At 37.4% G+C, this 17,310-nt stretch overlaps 1 protein-coding gene across 1 annotated transcript in view; it reads left to right on the plus strand.

Annotated features, from left to right (window-relative positions):
• LOC106092734 (uncharacterized) overlaps positions 1–17,310 on the plus strand; it is a 437,945-nt gene that overhangs the window by 274,904 nt on the left and 145,731 nt on the right. The window contains exon 3 of the mRNA XM_059362614.1: positions 8,760–9,041. Coding sequence (XP_059218597.1) covers positions 8,760–9,041 — 282 coding nt within the window. The remainder of the gene's footprint in view (positions 1–8,759; positions 9,042–17,310) is intronic.

Consider the following 17,310-nt stretch of genomic DNA (forward strand, 5'->3'; position numbering starts at 1 on the left):
GGGGCCCGCTGGGTACTTAGACTTAATGGGTTAATACCATATTTGTTTGCTGCTGGTCTCCAATACCTTTCACTTAATACCCTTATTGTGGCCATTGGACCATATTTTTATATGGGTGGCGTTTTTTTGGGGTAAGGGGGAGGGTCCGCTTCTACGCGATATTTTAAAATTTTATTGGCTATGTTTCCTTTCAGACAAACATACAAAATCTATGAAAATTTTAAGAAAATCAGTTCAGCCAAGTATCATATAGTCATAATGGGTCTAATGGCGTTTTTGGGGGGTGGCTTGACCCCCTATACTTCGACCTGATTGTATGCCATATTCGAAAGCTACTCCCGAATACCTTCCATTTGAGACCCATATTGAAATGTAAGTCCAATATGTCTGTTTGGGGGAGTTTTGGGGATGGGGCGGTCCGACGGGTACTTAGACTCAAATTTTAATACCATGTTCGTATTCTACTCTCCAATACCTTTCACCTGATGCCTATATTGTCCCAAACGGTCAACTTTTGATTTTGGGTTATGTTTTACGCATAAGGGGGAGGGTCCGTCCCCCTTTCGATACTGAAAAAATATATAGCTTATGTTTCCTTCCAGACCAACCTTCACTTGGTACTTGGTTCTGCCGTTTTTAAGTCTATACGGAACAAGCAAACCGAGTTCCATATATCCGTGATTGGCTAATGTGCCCATTTTGGGCGTTTTTGTGGGGGTGAGGTGATCCCCTATATACTTCGATATGAATTTGTATGCCAGATTCGTTATCTACTCCCTCATACTTCTCATTTGATACCCATATTGTCCTTATCGGTCCACTTTTTTATTTTGGGTGGTGTTTTTGGGGTAGGGTAACGGTGAAGGGCCCGCCCCCTTCCGCTATCAAAAAACTATAAAGCCTTTTCCTACTTCCTGACCATATTTGAAATCTACTCCCAAATACCTTTCATTTGAGTCCCATATTGTCATGATCGTCAAATAAACCTATTTTAAGGGGTTTTGGGGCTGGGGCGGTCCCCCAGGTACATGGACCCAACTTTTATTATGAAATTCGTATTCTACTCTTGAATACCTTTCATTTGAATCCCATATTGTCCCGATCGATCCACTTTTATTTTTGGGTAGTACTTTTGGGGTAAGGGGAGGGTCCGCCCCCCTCGCGATATCAAAAAATTATATAGCCTATGTTTTCTTCCAGACCAAACTACACAATCTGTGAAAATTTTAAGGTAATCGGTTCAGCCGTTTTTGAGTCCATACGTAACAAACAAACAAAAGGGGAGGGGGCGGACCCTCCCCTTTTGTATGTTTGTTCCGATATCAAAAAATTATATAGCCTATGCTTCCTTCCAGACCAACCTACACAATCTGTGAAAATTTCGAGAAAAAAGGCTCTGCCGTTTTTGAGTCTATACGAAACAAACAAACCGAGTCGCATATATCCTTGATTGGCTAATGTGCCCATTTTAGGCGTTTTTGTGGGGGCGAGGTGACCCCCTATATACTTCGACATGAATTTGTATGCCAGACTCGATATCTACTCCCGCATACTTTTCATTTGATACCCATATTGTCCTTATCGGTCCACTTTTTATTTTTGGGTGGTGTTTTTGGGGTAAAGGGTAAGGGTCTGCCCCCTTCCGTTATCAAAAAAACTATAAAGCTTTTTCCAACATCCTGACCATGTTTGAAATCTACTCCCGAATACCTTTCATTTGAGTCCCATATTGTCTTGATCGTCAAATAACCCTATTTTCAAGGGGTTTTGGAGCCGGGGCGGCCCCCCAGCTACTTGGACCCAACTTTTATTATGAAATTCGTATTCTACTCTTGAATACCTTTCGTTTGAATCCCATATTGTCCTGATCGATCCACTTTTATTTTTGGGTAGTATTTTTGGGGTAAGGGGAAGGGTCCGCCCCCCTCCAGATATCAAAAAATTATATAGGCTATGTTTCCTTTCAGACCAACCTACACAATCTGTGAAAATTTCAAGGTAATCGGTTCGGCCGTTTTTGAGGCTATACCGAACAAACAAACAAAGGGGGAGGGTCCGCCCCCTCCCGATATCAACAACTTATATTGCCTATGTTTCCTTCCCGACCAACCTACACAATCTGTGAAAATCGGTTCAGCCCTTTCTGAGTCTATACCGAACAAATAAGCAAACAAACAAACAAACAACCACAAATTGAATTTTATATACAATATAAGATTCATGAGTTTTCATTTTATTCTAATTATTATACCTAAACCACTGTGTCCGATGTTTAAAGCCTAACTGTATACCGAACTATTGTACTAACTTCTTACCTATGCCCTCAACATCACATCATCATCATCATCATCTGTAAGGTTGCCATAGTCTTATGGCATTAGATCAGCACTTTGGTTGTGGCCATGCTTGATATTACTTCTATTGTTATTATTGTTGTTGTTGTTGTTGTTGTCGTTTTTGCTTGTGTGCTTAAAGTCATTTTTCCTCATCAAATAACCGGGATACATTAGGTTTCATTGCATACCTTAACATCAACATTCATTTCACATTTGAAGCGTTCTTCTCAGCTCTTAACACAGCATTCACCTCTCATCTGTGATCTCTGTCCCACTCTCTCTCTCTCTCTCTCTCTCTCTCTCTCTCTTGTACCCTCTCATACTCACTTTCATGCCTCACTACTCCCATTTAAGTTCATTCTATTTTCATGGCATTTTGGTTTGTAACAAATACACACAACTCATCCTTTATCATCTTCAGTAACGTTTAAGAAAAAATCACACATATTTACAACATACACTAAGAAAAAATACACAGAAAAAAAAACAATTTTGTATTAGTTTATAGTAATTAAATTAAAAAAAAAATAATTTTATAATTAGAAACAAAATAGTCCATAGAGAATTCTGTTATATGCAAGTAGATAGAATTTAAAGAGAACTATTATTCCATACCATACTCTGAAAGAGGCACTTAGAGACATCTACACTAAGAGAAAACTTTTGAGAGCAGAAACTTGCTATTTAAGGCAAGCCGTTAATCAAGGAAAAATTTGCTAAGTTCATCGAGACAGAATCTTGGCAATCCACCACCGTAGATTCTGCTAAAAATTTGACAAAATTTACTTAATTGGGGGACATACGTATGCTATATCTACCAAATTTCTGTCAAATCTAGCAAAAATTTCAGATTATAGGGGCCTCAGAAAACAAATCCGTAGATCGGTTTATATAGGAGGATATACACCTATTTGAACCATACTCACCACGGATGTTGGAAGTCATAATAAATATGTCAAATCACACAACAAATGCGGCTTCTGGGGGTTGCAGATGGTAAATCGGGAAATAGGTCCATATGGAAGCTTTTTCAGGACATACACCGGTATCAACCGTACATATCATGGTTGTCTAAATTTCAGACAAAGTGGATAACAACTGCGGTATCCAAGGGTGCAAGATTTCTAATCGGGAGATCGGTTTATATGGGAGCCAAATCAGGTTGTTGAGCTATATGGAGCATACTTTACACCGTTTTTGAAAGTCATAACAAAGCACTCCGTGCAAAATTTCACTCCAATCCGATAACCAATTGCGGGTTCCAGGGTTTCAAGATGTCAGAACGGTTTGTATGGTTGCTATATCAGGTTGTTGACCTATTTGGACCATACTTGGCACGGTTGTTGGAAGTCATAAAACAACTTCAGCCAAATAGTATAACAATTGCGGCTTCCAGGGACTCAAGATGTCAAATCAGGAGATCGGTTTATATGGGAGCTATGGAGGTTTGGACCGTACTTCGAAGGGATATTGGGTGTCATGGCACTCCGTGCAAAATTTCAGTCTAATCGGATAACAATTGAGACTTCGAGGGGTTCACGATGTCAAATCGGCAGATCGGTTTAGATGGGAGCTATATTGGGTTATTGACCGATTTGGACCGTACTTGGAAGGGTTGTTAGAAGTCATGACAAAACACTCCGTGCAAAATTTCACCCCAATTTCACCTCATGATGTCAAATTGGGAAATCGGTTTATATGGGAGTTATATTAGGACATTTACCTATTTTGACCATACTTGGTATGGTTATTGAAAGTCATAACAAAGTAATCCGTGCAAAATTTCAGCCAAATCGGATAACAATTACGGGTTTGAGGGGCTCCAGATGTCAAATCGGGGGATTGGTTTATGTGTGACCTATATCAGGTTATTGACCGATTTGGACCGTACCTCGCAGAGTTGTTGAAAGTCATGACAAAACATTTGGTGCAAAATTTCAGCTCAATCACTTATTATTTTGGCTTCCAAGGGCTCAAGATGTCAAATCGAAAGATCGCACAGAGGAATAGAATATAGCAAATAAGAGCGTGCTAAGTTCGGTCGGGCCGAATCTTATATACTCTCCACCATGGATTGCATTTGTCGAGTTCCTTGCGCGGTATCTCTTTTTAGGCAAACAAAGAATAATGGATAGGGAATAATGGATAGTGAATAATAATAATGAATAATTATGCTATTGTAGCTATATCAAGTAATAGTCCGATGCGAACCATAAATGAATTGAATGTTGAAGACCATAGTAGAAGTCATTGGGTACTATTTCAGTCTATTCGGATATGAATTGCGCCTTGTAGGGTTCAAGAAGCATAATAGGGAGATTGGTTTTTTGGTTTTTATAGGAGCTGTATCAGACTATAGATCGCTTCAGACCACATTGGACACGTATGTTAAAGGTCATGGAAGAAGCCGTTTTACAAAATTTCAGCCATATCAGATAAGAATTGCGCCCTCTAGAGGCCTAAGAAGTCAAGATCCCAGATCGGATTATCAGGTAATGTACCAATTTGAACCATATTTAGCGCTTTCGTTGGAAGTCATAACAAAACACTTGATGCAAAATTTCAGCCAAATCGGATAAGAATTACGCCATCTAGGGGCCAAAGAAGTCAAGATCTCAGATCGGTTTAGGTGGCAGCTATACCAGGTTATGGACCGAATACAACCATACTTAGCACATTTTTTGGAAGTCATAGCAAAACACTTCATACACAATTTTAGCCAAATCGGATAAGAATTGCGCCCTCTAGTGGCCTAATTGCGCCATCTAGTGGTTCAAGAAGTCAAGATCCCGATTTGAACCATAATTAGCACATTTTTTGGAAGTCATAGCAAAACACTTCATACACAATTTTAGCCAAATCGGATAAGAATTGCGCCCTCTAGTGGCTCAAGAAGTCAAGATCCCAGATCGGTTTAGGTGGCAGCTATATTAAGTTATGGACCGGTTTGAACCACAATTAGCACAATTATTGGAAGTCATAACAAAACACTTCGTGCAAAATTTCAGCCAAATCAGATGACAATTGCACCCTCTAGTGGCTTAAGGAGTCAAGATCCCAGAACGGTTTATATGGAAACTATATCAGGTTATGTACCAATTTGAACCATACTTAGCACAGTTTTTGGAAATTATAACAAAACATTTCATGCAAAATTTCAGCCAAATCGGATAAGAATTGCGCCCTGTAGAGGCTCAAGAAGTTAAGATCGGTTTATATTGCAACTATATCCTAACATGGACCGATATGGCACATTTACAATGCCAACCGACTTACACCGATAAGAAATATTTGTGCACAATTTGAAGCGGCGAGCTTTACTCCTTCGAAAGTTAGCGAAAGTTGAGCAATATCCAGCAAAGAAAGAATTTTGAAAATCGCACCACAAATGAACATTTGACAGCCCGAACAATTTTTCGAAGTGCCAAGGTGACCAAATTTTGAACTCTGCCAACAGGCGCCCGGACCACTTAGGGCCTTGAAAATTTACACATGATTTTTATAACCATTCGAATTTTTAAGGAGATATCTCTTACCGTTAGCATAGGGCACATTTTTGACTATATATATTTTTTTTGATTCTATCCCACCAGGAACGTAGCTGTGGCAGGAGGGGGGGTGCTATCAGGTCCAAGCCCCCACCCGAAAATTCCTATTTTTCTAATTCTAGCGCGTATACGTAGTTATTATTATTTTGTGGTTGTAATGTGCCTCCCCCATAATAAAGTCTTGGTTACGGCCCTGGCTGCCATTTTTCCAATATAAGTTCTTTCGCCTATAAAATGCGCATTTTTAATCCAATTTTGCTGCAATTTGGCACAGAGACCTGTGTTGTACTCTTCCACATCCTAATCGTATATGGTCTAGACCAGTTTATATTTGGATCATATTTCCCAATTTGAGTTCTAGAGCCCATTAAGACGCATTTATTACCATATTTTACTGAAACTTGTCTTGATCCTGTTAGATCCTCCAAAAACTGTACCGAGTATAGTTCAATTCGGATCATATTTTGATGTAAACTCTATTACACAGGTCTCCCGATTGAAGATCTTTCACCCATAAATAGGTATTATACCCTCCACCATAGGATGGGGGGTAAACTAATTTCTTCGTTCCGCTTGTTACACATCGAAATATTCATCTGAGCCCAAACAATGTATATATATTCTTGAACGTCAGGACATTCTAAGTCGATTTAGCCCAGTCTGTCCATCTGTTGATAGCACGCTAACTTTCGAAGGAATAAAGCTAGGTGCTTGAACGAATACTTCCTATAAGTGTGAGTCGGTGGGATGTTTCGATCTTGATTTCTTAAGCTTATACGGGGCGCAATTCTTAGCCGTTTTGTCTGAAATTTTGCATGACGTGTTCCGTTTTAACTTCCAACGACTTTGGCTAGAATGTTCCATATCGGATCCCATATAAAACGATCTCGGATCTTGAATTCTTGAGCCGCTAGAGGGCGCAATTGTTATCCGATTTGATTGAAATTTTGTACGAAGTATTTTGTTATAACTTTCAATAACTGTGTCAAGTATGGTTCTAATCGGTTCATTACCAGACATTTCTCCCAAATAAACCGATTTCGGATCTTGACTGCTTAAGCCGCTAGAGGGCGCAATTATAACCCGATTTGGCTGAATTTTGTTACGACTTCCAATAAGTGTGAATACTGTGGTTCAAATCGGTTCATTACCTGATATAACTTCCATATAAACCGATCTCCCGAAACCGATCTCCCAACAACTTTTACATATATGGTTCAAATCGGTTCATTAGCCGATATTTCTCCCAAATAAACCGATCTTGGATCTTGACTTCTTAAGCCGCTAGAGGGCGCAATTTCTACTCGTTTGGGCTGAAATTTTGCATGAAATGTTTTTTACGATAACTGTGCCTAGTATGGTTCGATTAGGTTCATAACCCGATATAGCTCCCATATAAACCGATCTACCGATTATAATTCTTTAGTCTCATAGGGCCTTTATTATCCGATTTGGATGAAATTTTTCAAAATTATTTCCACTTTGGTTTCCAACATCCAAACCAAGTATGGCCCCCATCGGTTCATCACTTGCTATAGCTCAAATGTCATAGCAATTCTTATCCATTGTCTTTTGTTAGAGATAGGAGATATCGTTGAGTTGACAATTGCGATACATGGTGGGAGGTATATCGGTGGAATCGGCCCGGTCGAACTTAGTAAGTTTTTGCAGGTTTATTACTCAGTTTTGAGTTTGAGGTAGATGCACTAAACCTCTTCATATCCTTCCCTAATAAAATACCAATTGGAAGATATTTGGATATAGCTGTAATATGAACAGATCTTCTGGTTTTTATTCCTTGAAACCATGTAAGGCCCGATTTCGCGGTAATTGGGAAGAGTGAGTTGTACGACCGCTTGACGTTCGTATGGAGTTTGGGTTCATAAACTGTGCATTTTTCTCCGGAATTTTGGTAAATGGCAGTGGGTAACCAAAGTTCAGCCCAGCCAAACATAATGGCCTATTATACCCTACACCATCACTGTAGTACAGGGTATTTAAGGGTAACTTTGTGCATTTGTTTGCAACGCTAAGAAGGGGAAGAGCTAGACATATTGATAAGCATACCGAACGACTTAGAATCTTAGATTTAGCTATGTCCGTCTGTCTGTCTGTCTTAAAGCTTGTAGGTAGACTCATTGGTGTAGGGTATTATATAGTCGGTTGAGCCCGACTTTAGCCTCTCCTTACAGGAAACTTGTTATTTTTGAAATAGTCCAATATATAAATCTCCTCTTTAAGCCCAGATCTTTTTTTAGCTGCACAAAATTCCGATAAATCTTTTTTTTTCTGTGTATTTAGTATTTGAAAAATGTTTAGCATTTCATTCAAGTAGTTCCACAAACATTTATACGCCTGCATACATACATCCATACTCATTTAGGCATATCCTAATGAAGGCCATTTCGAACATATCGTCCGTCTAACATGCAAAACCCAGACACTCATGCCAGCACACATGTATTGTTTGTTTTGTTGTTATTTTTGTCAAGGTATAACAGCGACATACTTGAAAATGACAAAATGAGCTTGAACTCTGTCAGTTGGGTAAAGCTTTAACTGACAGAAACACCAACAGACACATATCCAAACACACACATAGCTACACTTGAATAGGCAGACACCCACAAAATACTTGGTGATGGTCTGGTAGCGGAAATAGGAAATCCTTCTGGACCAACACAGTTTTGTGTAACCTGTATAAGTGGTTGTCATGTGGGTGTGTGTGTGTGTGTGTATGTGTTTGTGTTTTTTTTCTTTCTCTGTAATAGCTAGCAATCAAGCAAATGAGAGTGTGTGTATTTGTTGTGTTTATGTTGTTTTTTTCTTTCTTTCTTTTCTTTCTTTTTTTTCTCTCTGTGTACCTTTTTTCTAGGATGGACAACGTGGTCATTTAGAGGGCCTAGCATCCGTTTATTGTGAATTGTTAATGGCTCCCTTTGGAGATATTTTAAGTGCTTTAGAAAATGCTCGCCAAGCAGCATGGGCTGAACGCAGCCCCATGAATCCCGCCGGTGGCAGTGGGAGCAGCGGTAGTGGCAGTGGAGTCAGTGGCATTGCCACACAACGACACCACGGTCATCGAGGCAATTCCAGTCGTGGTGGTCATCTGCCCAATAGTCATAGTCAGCCCATATATGTGCCAGGAAAGTATTCGGTATGTATATATGCAACAAACATTAGAAATCGTTCTTTTTACCCCAACCCACACCCAACTCTTCCCGCTGCACCCCGTTTAGCACCCACTCATCATTTCAACACTTCCACATATCCCTTTGTTATAACAAAAACAAAAACAACAACTAAATAACAAAAAAAAAAAACTACCATAACAAATACAACCAACCGCAATGACAAAAGGAATATCCCCGAAAATATCCTTTTCTCTTATATGGCATTCTATGAATTGTTGTGCTTTCGTTATATTTCGCCTGAGTTTGTGGCTGTTGCCTTTGGTTGATTTGGTTTTTGCTATTGGTGGTCGTTATCATTTCTCTGTGTGGCCATGTTGGTGTTATACTGCTGCCGGTGTTTTAGTAGTGTGAATCTGAGGGTATGGGTGTGGAAGGTATTTGGTGTTGGTATCTATGTTTCTATTTCGGCACAAATTCAATAATCCCTACAATTCTCTGGCTGTCAGGCAATATTGGCAACAATTCTCCCCTCCTACAACTACAACCTAAAAGTATGCAATGCCATAAAAAAGATGTTATGATGCATGTTTGTTCCATGTATATGAGTATTGATATGCGTAACTCCTACATCTCTCTAGCCACCCCTGCCCCCTCTCTCTCTCTCTTTATACTGACAATCTCCATAAATGTGGCTTCCCTATTCGTATCCTATATTGGTGTGTATGGCTTTATATGGCATCGTTGTTGCTCTGCATGCTTGTGTATATTGGCTTTGTTTGTTGGCTGCATGTGTGTGTGTGTGTGTGTCTATGTGTTGTTTTTTTTTGTTTGGCCACCTCTGAGTGTGCCAAAGGTGGTGACGGCTTTGATTAAGTGTTACAATAAACATACATCATAAAAGAAAGTTCGTTGGGCATGTGTTGGTTATTTTTGTTTATGTGTATTTGTATCTGTGTGTGTGTGTGTTTGTGTTTGCGATTGTGTAGTTTGTTGTTTTGTGTATGTTTGTTATGCGGTTTGCGTTTCACTTATCCACAAATACGCATACTAACAAAGTCATCAGATTATTCACACACTAGGCGAGGGAGGCTAAAGAATTGTGGGTAAAGTGAATTTGAGAAACCTTCAATCGGCGCTCAGTGGTACAAAAGACAAAAAAACGTAGAACTAGTTAGGTATTGGTCCAGGCAGAACAAATTGCTTATGAATTTAGTTTGAACTGGATCTTAAATACAGGGTCTCAAAGTAGACTACAGAGAGTCAAAGTAGACTACAGGTAGTCAAAGTAGACTACAGGTTCTCAAAGTAGACTACATGGTGTCAAAGTAGACCACAGGTTGCCAAAATAGGCTACAGGGAGCCAAAGTAGACCACAGGGTGCCAAAATAGGCTACAGGGAGTCAAAGTAGACTTCAGGTTGTCAAAGTAGAATACAGGAAGTTAAAGTAGACCACAGATTGTCAATGTAGACAACACGGAGTCAAATTAGACTACAGCTTGTCAAAGTAGAGTACAAAGTAGACTTCAGGTTGTCAAAGTAGACTACAGGGAGTCATAGTAGACTACAGGTTGTCAAAGTAGACCGCAGGGTACCGAAATAGGCTACAGGGAGCCAAATAGACTTCAGGTTGTTAAAGTGACTACAGCGAGTAAAAGTAGACTACAGGTTGTCAAAGTAGGCTTCAGGGTGTCAAAGTAGACCACAGGGTGCCAAAATAGTCTACAGGGAGTCAAAGTAGACTTCAGGTTGTCAAAATAGATTACAGGAAGTCAAAGTAGATCACAGGTTGTCAAAGTAGACCACAGGGAGTCAAATTAGACTACAGGTTGTCAAAGTGGACTACAGGGTGCCGAATTAGGCTATAGGGAGTCAAAGTAGACTTCAGGTTGTTAAAGTACACATGTTTTTAAAGGACTACAGGTTGTTAAAGTAGACTAAAGGGTATCAACGTAGGCCACAGGTTGTCAAAGTAGACTACAGGTTATCAAAATATGCTAGAGGGAGTAAAATTTGACTCAGGTTGTCAAAGTAGACTACAGGGAGTCAAAGTAGACTACAGGTTATCAAAGTAGACTTCAGGGTGTCAATGTAGACCACAGGGTGCTAAAATAGGCTACAGGGAGTCAAAGTAGACTACAGAAAGTCACAAAAGACTACAGGTTGTCAAAGAAGTCTACAGGGTGTCAAATTGGACTATAGGTTGTCAAATTAGACTGCAGGATATCGAAGTAGACTACAGGTTGACTAATTAGACTTCAGGGTGTCAAAGTAGACCACAGGGTGCCAAAATAGGCTACAGGGAGTCAAAGTAGACTTCAAGTTGTCAAAGTAGTTTACGGGGTGTCAAAGTAGACCACATGTTTCCAAAGTAGGCTACAGGGTGTCAAAGTAGACCACATGTTGCCAAAGCTGGCTACAGGGTGTCAAAGTAGACTATAGGTTGCCAAAGCAGACTACAGGGAGTCAAATTAGACTAGAGGTTATCAAAGTAGACTAGGGGGTGTCAAAGTAGCCTACAGGTGGTCAAAGTAGACCACAGGTTGCCAAAATAGGCTATAGTTTAGATCGAATTATTTTTCGATATAGCTTTCATATAGACCGATTTACCGAATCCGATATTGCCATGGTTGCACGTTTTTATGTTTTCGGGAGCGATAAAGGTGGGGAGGCCACCCAGGCACTTGGCTTGGAAAATAGATGTAAGATGCTTGCTCTATGTCTTTTTTTGAGCCCCATATGTATGGTCGTGGTTGCTCAGTATGTCCTATTTGGGGTGCTTTAGAAGTATGGCGGCCACTCAGGAAAAATTGTATCACATTCGTGTTCCACTCCCAAATACCTTTCACTTGAACTCCATATTGCATGGTTCATAAATGTGTCCTTTGTGTGAGGTCTTTTGGCAGGGGGTGTCACCCCGAAGGATTGGCATGAAAAGTTTATATTAAATTCGTTTTATACTCTCAAATATTGTCTGTATATCCGTTTGGGGGTCTATGGGTGGGGCTTCCCCCTCATATCCACTCCACATTTGTTTGCCAGATTGGGGTTTTTGAGTTACTGTAACGGCTTAGAAAAATCGGTTTAGCCAGCTTCTAGATCTGACGTTTTCGAAAATTAGAGTAAGGGGAGAGGGTCCTTCCCTTTTTTTAAGACCAACGTTCACTCTCGGTTTTGATTTTTCAAACTTGTTTGCAAACCAAAATTTCAGGATTTTGGGACTAAATACAGCTCTCATTGCTTTTGAAGGTCTCTTAATTTACTCCTAAAAGCGGGCCTCAAATATTAAGCCCTTGGATTTATGAGATCATTTTGCCGTTTCCTCCCTTAATACTTGAACCTCGTTTCAATTTCGCAACACTTTAACCGCCAAGGCGATTGAGAGTGAGAAAAAATGTGGTTTTCCAAATAGAAAATTTTGGTTTTTGCGTTTATGGCAACATTTGTTTAGCCTTCGTTTTCATTGGCAAATATCAGCAGAGCCTCACTTTAGCACAATTTTTTTTGGTTATTGGTTTATTTGTTGGTTTGGTTTTCTTGTTCCGTTCAGCAAATCCCAGGAAGCAAAGATGATTTTGTTTTTTCATTGTAGCCAAAGCAGAATAAGGAAGATTTCCACAACAATAACTTTTTACTTCGTTTTCGCAATCATTTTGAGAAAGCAAAAGCAAAAGCGTAAGCAAACATCGCACAAGTGAGACTTTCAAGAAGATGAAGAAGGTGCAGAGGCGGCAGAAGCGAAGGCGGCGACCACATACAAATGTGTAGTGTTGACATGGCCTTTGGGGATTATCTTCTATCAGCGCAGGAACACACTCAAAGCTATGCTATTTTGTGTTGGGCAAATGTCTGACTTTCAAGTTTTATGTGTAGCTGCGAGAGTGAGCGATTGCACATAGAGCCATTACAGAAGACATTCATTCGTACAACGAGAGATGTACTTCTATGTGTCGTTGAATCCTTTTCGGGTCCATGGAGCCTCCTTTGTAATTCCCATAAACAAAATAGAAAAAGTTTTTCTCTCCTAGCAAGTCCTGGCTTGCAGGTGTACTCGTATGTGCATATGTATGTGGAGTCCCAAAGATACACTTGGGCTTTATTTGCAACTTGCAACGTTGCTGGTCGGTTTTTTTTTCTTCTTTTTTTTTCTACTTAGAATTGTTTGCTTGTATGTTGGAGTGTGTGTGGGGGCGGCCATAACAAGTCATTGTATACCCCATATGCCCTACCATGTGTCTGAGTGTAATTTTTTTTCTCCGTTTGTCTGTCTGTCTGTCTCTTTTAATGCAAAACAAGCAAATTGTTTCTTTTTTTTTTTGCCTTTTTCACATACTTGCAACACAACTTGAGTTGGCAATAAAACGCCAACAAGACACCAAACCCTGTGTCAACTTCAAAACTCAAACAGGAGACGACCTGAGACCAACACAGTCACATCCTGAAGAAGCCAAAAGGATTCGTTTGTGCCAAAGCCTAGAGAAACGGGCTGTATGGCAAATGATCTTTGCAGTTTTTTTTTTTTTGAAGAACACAAAAAAAATCACGTAACAAGAATTGATGCCACACAAACTTGGCATTTTGGCAAGCATCCTTTCACTTTATGTCTTCAAAATCATGTTTGTGGAAAAAAAATTTATGCCCATGTGTATACACCTTCAGTCCTGTGAAGGTGGCAGCTAAAAGGGCAACTCGTTTAAAATCGAACTTGTTTGGAGAAAGAGACTCATACATGCCTATCGCATGTACGTCTAGAAGAGGTCATGAGAAGGGATTCAGTTAAACCAAATAACCATTCGCAGAAGAAAATATTCGAATTTGAAAATTAATGTAAAAAAAATTACAAAATTTATAAAATAGAATAAAATGCAATAATAAAATAAAATAAAATTAAAAAAAAATAACAGAAAATAAAATAAAATAAAATAAAATAAAATAAAATAAAATAAAATAAAATAAAATAAAATAAAATAAAATAAAATAAAATAAAATAAAATAAAATAAAATTAAATAAAATAAAATAAAATAAAATTAAATAAAATAAAATAAAATAAAATAAAATAAAATAAAATAAAATAAAATAAAATAAAATAAAATAAAATAAAATAAAATAAAATAAAATAAAATAAAATAAAATAAAATAAAATAAAATAAAATAAAATAAAATAAAATAAAATAAAATAAAATAAAATAAAATAAAATAAAATAAAATAAAATAAAATAAAATAAAATAAAATAAAATAAAATAAAATAAAATAAAATAAAATAAAATAAAATAAAATAAAATAAAATAAAATAAAATAAAATAAAATAAAATAAAATAAAATAAAATAAAATAAAATAAAATAAAATAAAATAAAATAAAATAAAATAAAATAAAATAAAATAAAATAAAATAAAATAAAATAAAATAAAATAAAATAAAATAAAATAAAATAAAATAAAATAAAATAAAATAAAATAAAATAAAATAAAATAAAATAAAATAAAATAAAATAAAATAAAATAAAATAAAATAAAATAAAATAAAATAAAATAAAATAAAATAAAATAAAATAAAATAAAATAAAATAAAATAAAATAAAATAAAATAAAATAAAATAAAATAAAATAAAATAAAATAAAATAAAATAAAATAAAATAAAATAAAATAAAATAAAATGAAATAAAATAAAATAAAATAAAATAAAATAAAATAAAATAAAATAAAATAAAATAAAATAAAATAAAATAAAATAAAATAAAATAAAAAAGAGATACCATTTGAATAAATCGTTCTTCATACGTTAATCGAGCTTAAATGACCACGAGAACGTTTGTAAGGGAGGAGATGAGGGAAACTCAGAGCACGAGGCAGTACTTGGAAAATAAAAACAGTCTTCAGTGATTGTTTCTTTGGAATATAGAAACGAGAAGCTCGTTTCAAAAACAATAAAGCCCCCACAATTTGTAGTGGGTGGATTGTTGTTGTCATAAGCTGGCGATGCTAGTCACGATGGCTTTACAAACATTAGAGGATGTAACAGCCTGCATATGGTTAAGATGAGAATTCGAATTATTTGAGATCTTTCTCAAAAATACTGACTCACATGTGATTGGTGGTTAATTTGTCCACGTGTGTAAATTTCATATTAGCAAAATGCAAATTTTGTCCAAGAACATTCCACTAAGGAAAAGGGGCAAACTTCTCTCATATCAATGTGTGCAGTCTGATTCAAGTTTAAGCTCAATGATGAGGGGCCTCCAATTTATAGCCGAGTCTGAACGGCGTGCCTAAGAGCAACATCTCTTTGCAGACAAGTTTTTAGATGTCATAGTACCCCGCAAATGTTGCTAGCATAAGGAGGGGAAAACCACCGCTGAAAATTTTTTCTGATGTTCTCGCCAGAATTCGAACTCAGGCGTTCAGCGTCAAAGGCGGACATGCTAACCTTGGTGTTACGGTGGTCTCCCGATTTCATGTAAGCATTATTGCGGAAAATCTAAGCTTAAATTGGACAAATATGATACAGACGGACGGGTATGATACACTAGGCACTGACGAGGGTCTTACCAGCCTAGAAACGCGTCTGCCAATGGTATGGTATCAATGCCCAACTGACTGATAGCTGCCAATTTATTTTTTTTTCAATTAATAAAAAAAAAAAACAGTAAGGAAGGGCAAAAGTAGGGCGGTGCCGTCTGCACCTACCCTATTAGTACAATGTGGGAGCTATATCAAATTCTGATGAACCTCGGCCGATGTTTTCAGATGGGTTATTAAACAATCCGTAACACATTTCGAGCGAATATGTTCAAACTGTAATAACTTCGGTTAACAAATGATAATATTATTGCAAATAACCCAAAATCTGACGAACATATATATGGGAACTATATCTAAATCTGAACCGATTACGAGAAAAATTCTCAGAAATTGTGGTAGTCGTTGAGGTAAGCGTTGTGCAAAATGTTTGCAAGCGCATTTATCGACCAATCTTGTAAAAATTTTGCACAACGCTTACCTCAACGACTACCACAATATCTGAGAATTTTTCTCGTAATCGCTTATATTACAGCTATATCTAAATCTGGACCGATTTCTATGAAATTCACCAATTATGTCGAGAGTCATAAGAAAATCCTTCCTGCCAAATTTCGAATTTCGAGAATCGGTTAACAAATGGTCAATTTATTGCAATATTTCTCAAAATCGGGTGAACAAATATATGGGAGCTATGTCTAAATCTAAACCGATTTCGAACAAACTTCTTAAATAATGTGATAATAGTCGGGGAAAGCCTTGTGCAAAGTTTTGGCAAGATTGGTAAAAAAAAAAGTTTGTGGTTGCTCTAGAAGTGAAAGGCGGGCGATATATATATATGAGAGCTATATCTAAATCTGAACCGATTTCCATAAAATTTATGACGAGTGTCAAGAGAAAATCCTTCCTGCCAAATTTCAAGAGAATCGGTTAACAAATGACCATTTTGTTGCATTATTACAGCAAATCGGACGAAAATATATATATGTGAGCTATATTAAAATTTGAACCGATTTTTTCCAATTTCAATAGGCTTCATCTGTAGGCCGATAAACATGCCCATACCAATTTTGAAGACGATCAGATAAAAATTGCGAGCTGTAATTTCTACACAAATTAACATGGACAGATGGACATGCAGGTGGACAGACAGGCCGACAGACAGACAGGCGAAGAGAAAAACATACATAGGAAGTGATTCTGATTCGATCGCTATACGTATCAATGGGTCTTTCTCTCTTCCATTTGAGTGTTACATACAAATGCCCTAAGTTATAATACCCAGTACCACAGTTGTGGTGTAGGGTATAAGAAAAACTGCCATGATTCGAACCATACTTGGTCTGGATGTTGGAGATCGTAGTAGAAGTCATGTGTGTACAATTTCATCTAAATTGGGTAGAAATTGCGCACTATAGGAGCTCAAGAAGTAATATCGGGAGATTTATTTTTAAGGGAGCTTTATCAGATTATAGACTGATTCAGTCTTTTATTCGTCACGCATATTGAAGATCATTGGAAAAGTCGTTGTACAAAATGTGAGCCATATCGGATAAGAATTGTGCCCTCTATAGACTTAAGAAATATAATCGGGAAATCATTTTATATGGGAGCTATACCAGGTTATGAACCGATTTTGGCCGTACTAAGTATGATGGTTGGAAGTCAAAACAAAAGACTTCATACCCAATTTTAGCCAAATGGGATTTTAGACCAATATGTCGATGTGTTACAAACGGAATGGCGAAGTTAGTATACCCCCATCCTATGGTGG

Source organism: Stomoxys calcitrans, chromosome 2 (assembly GCF_963082655.1).
Source record: "Stomoxys calcitrans chromosome 2, idStoCalc2.1, whole genome shotgun sequence".
NCBI lineage: Eukaryota > Metazoa > Arthropoda > Insecta > Diptera > Muscidae > Stomoxys > Stomoxys calcitrans.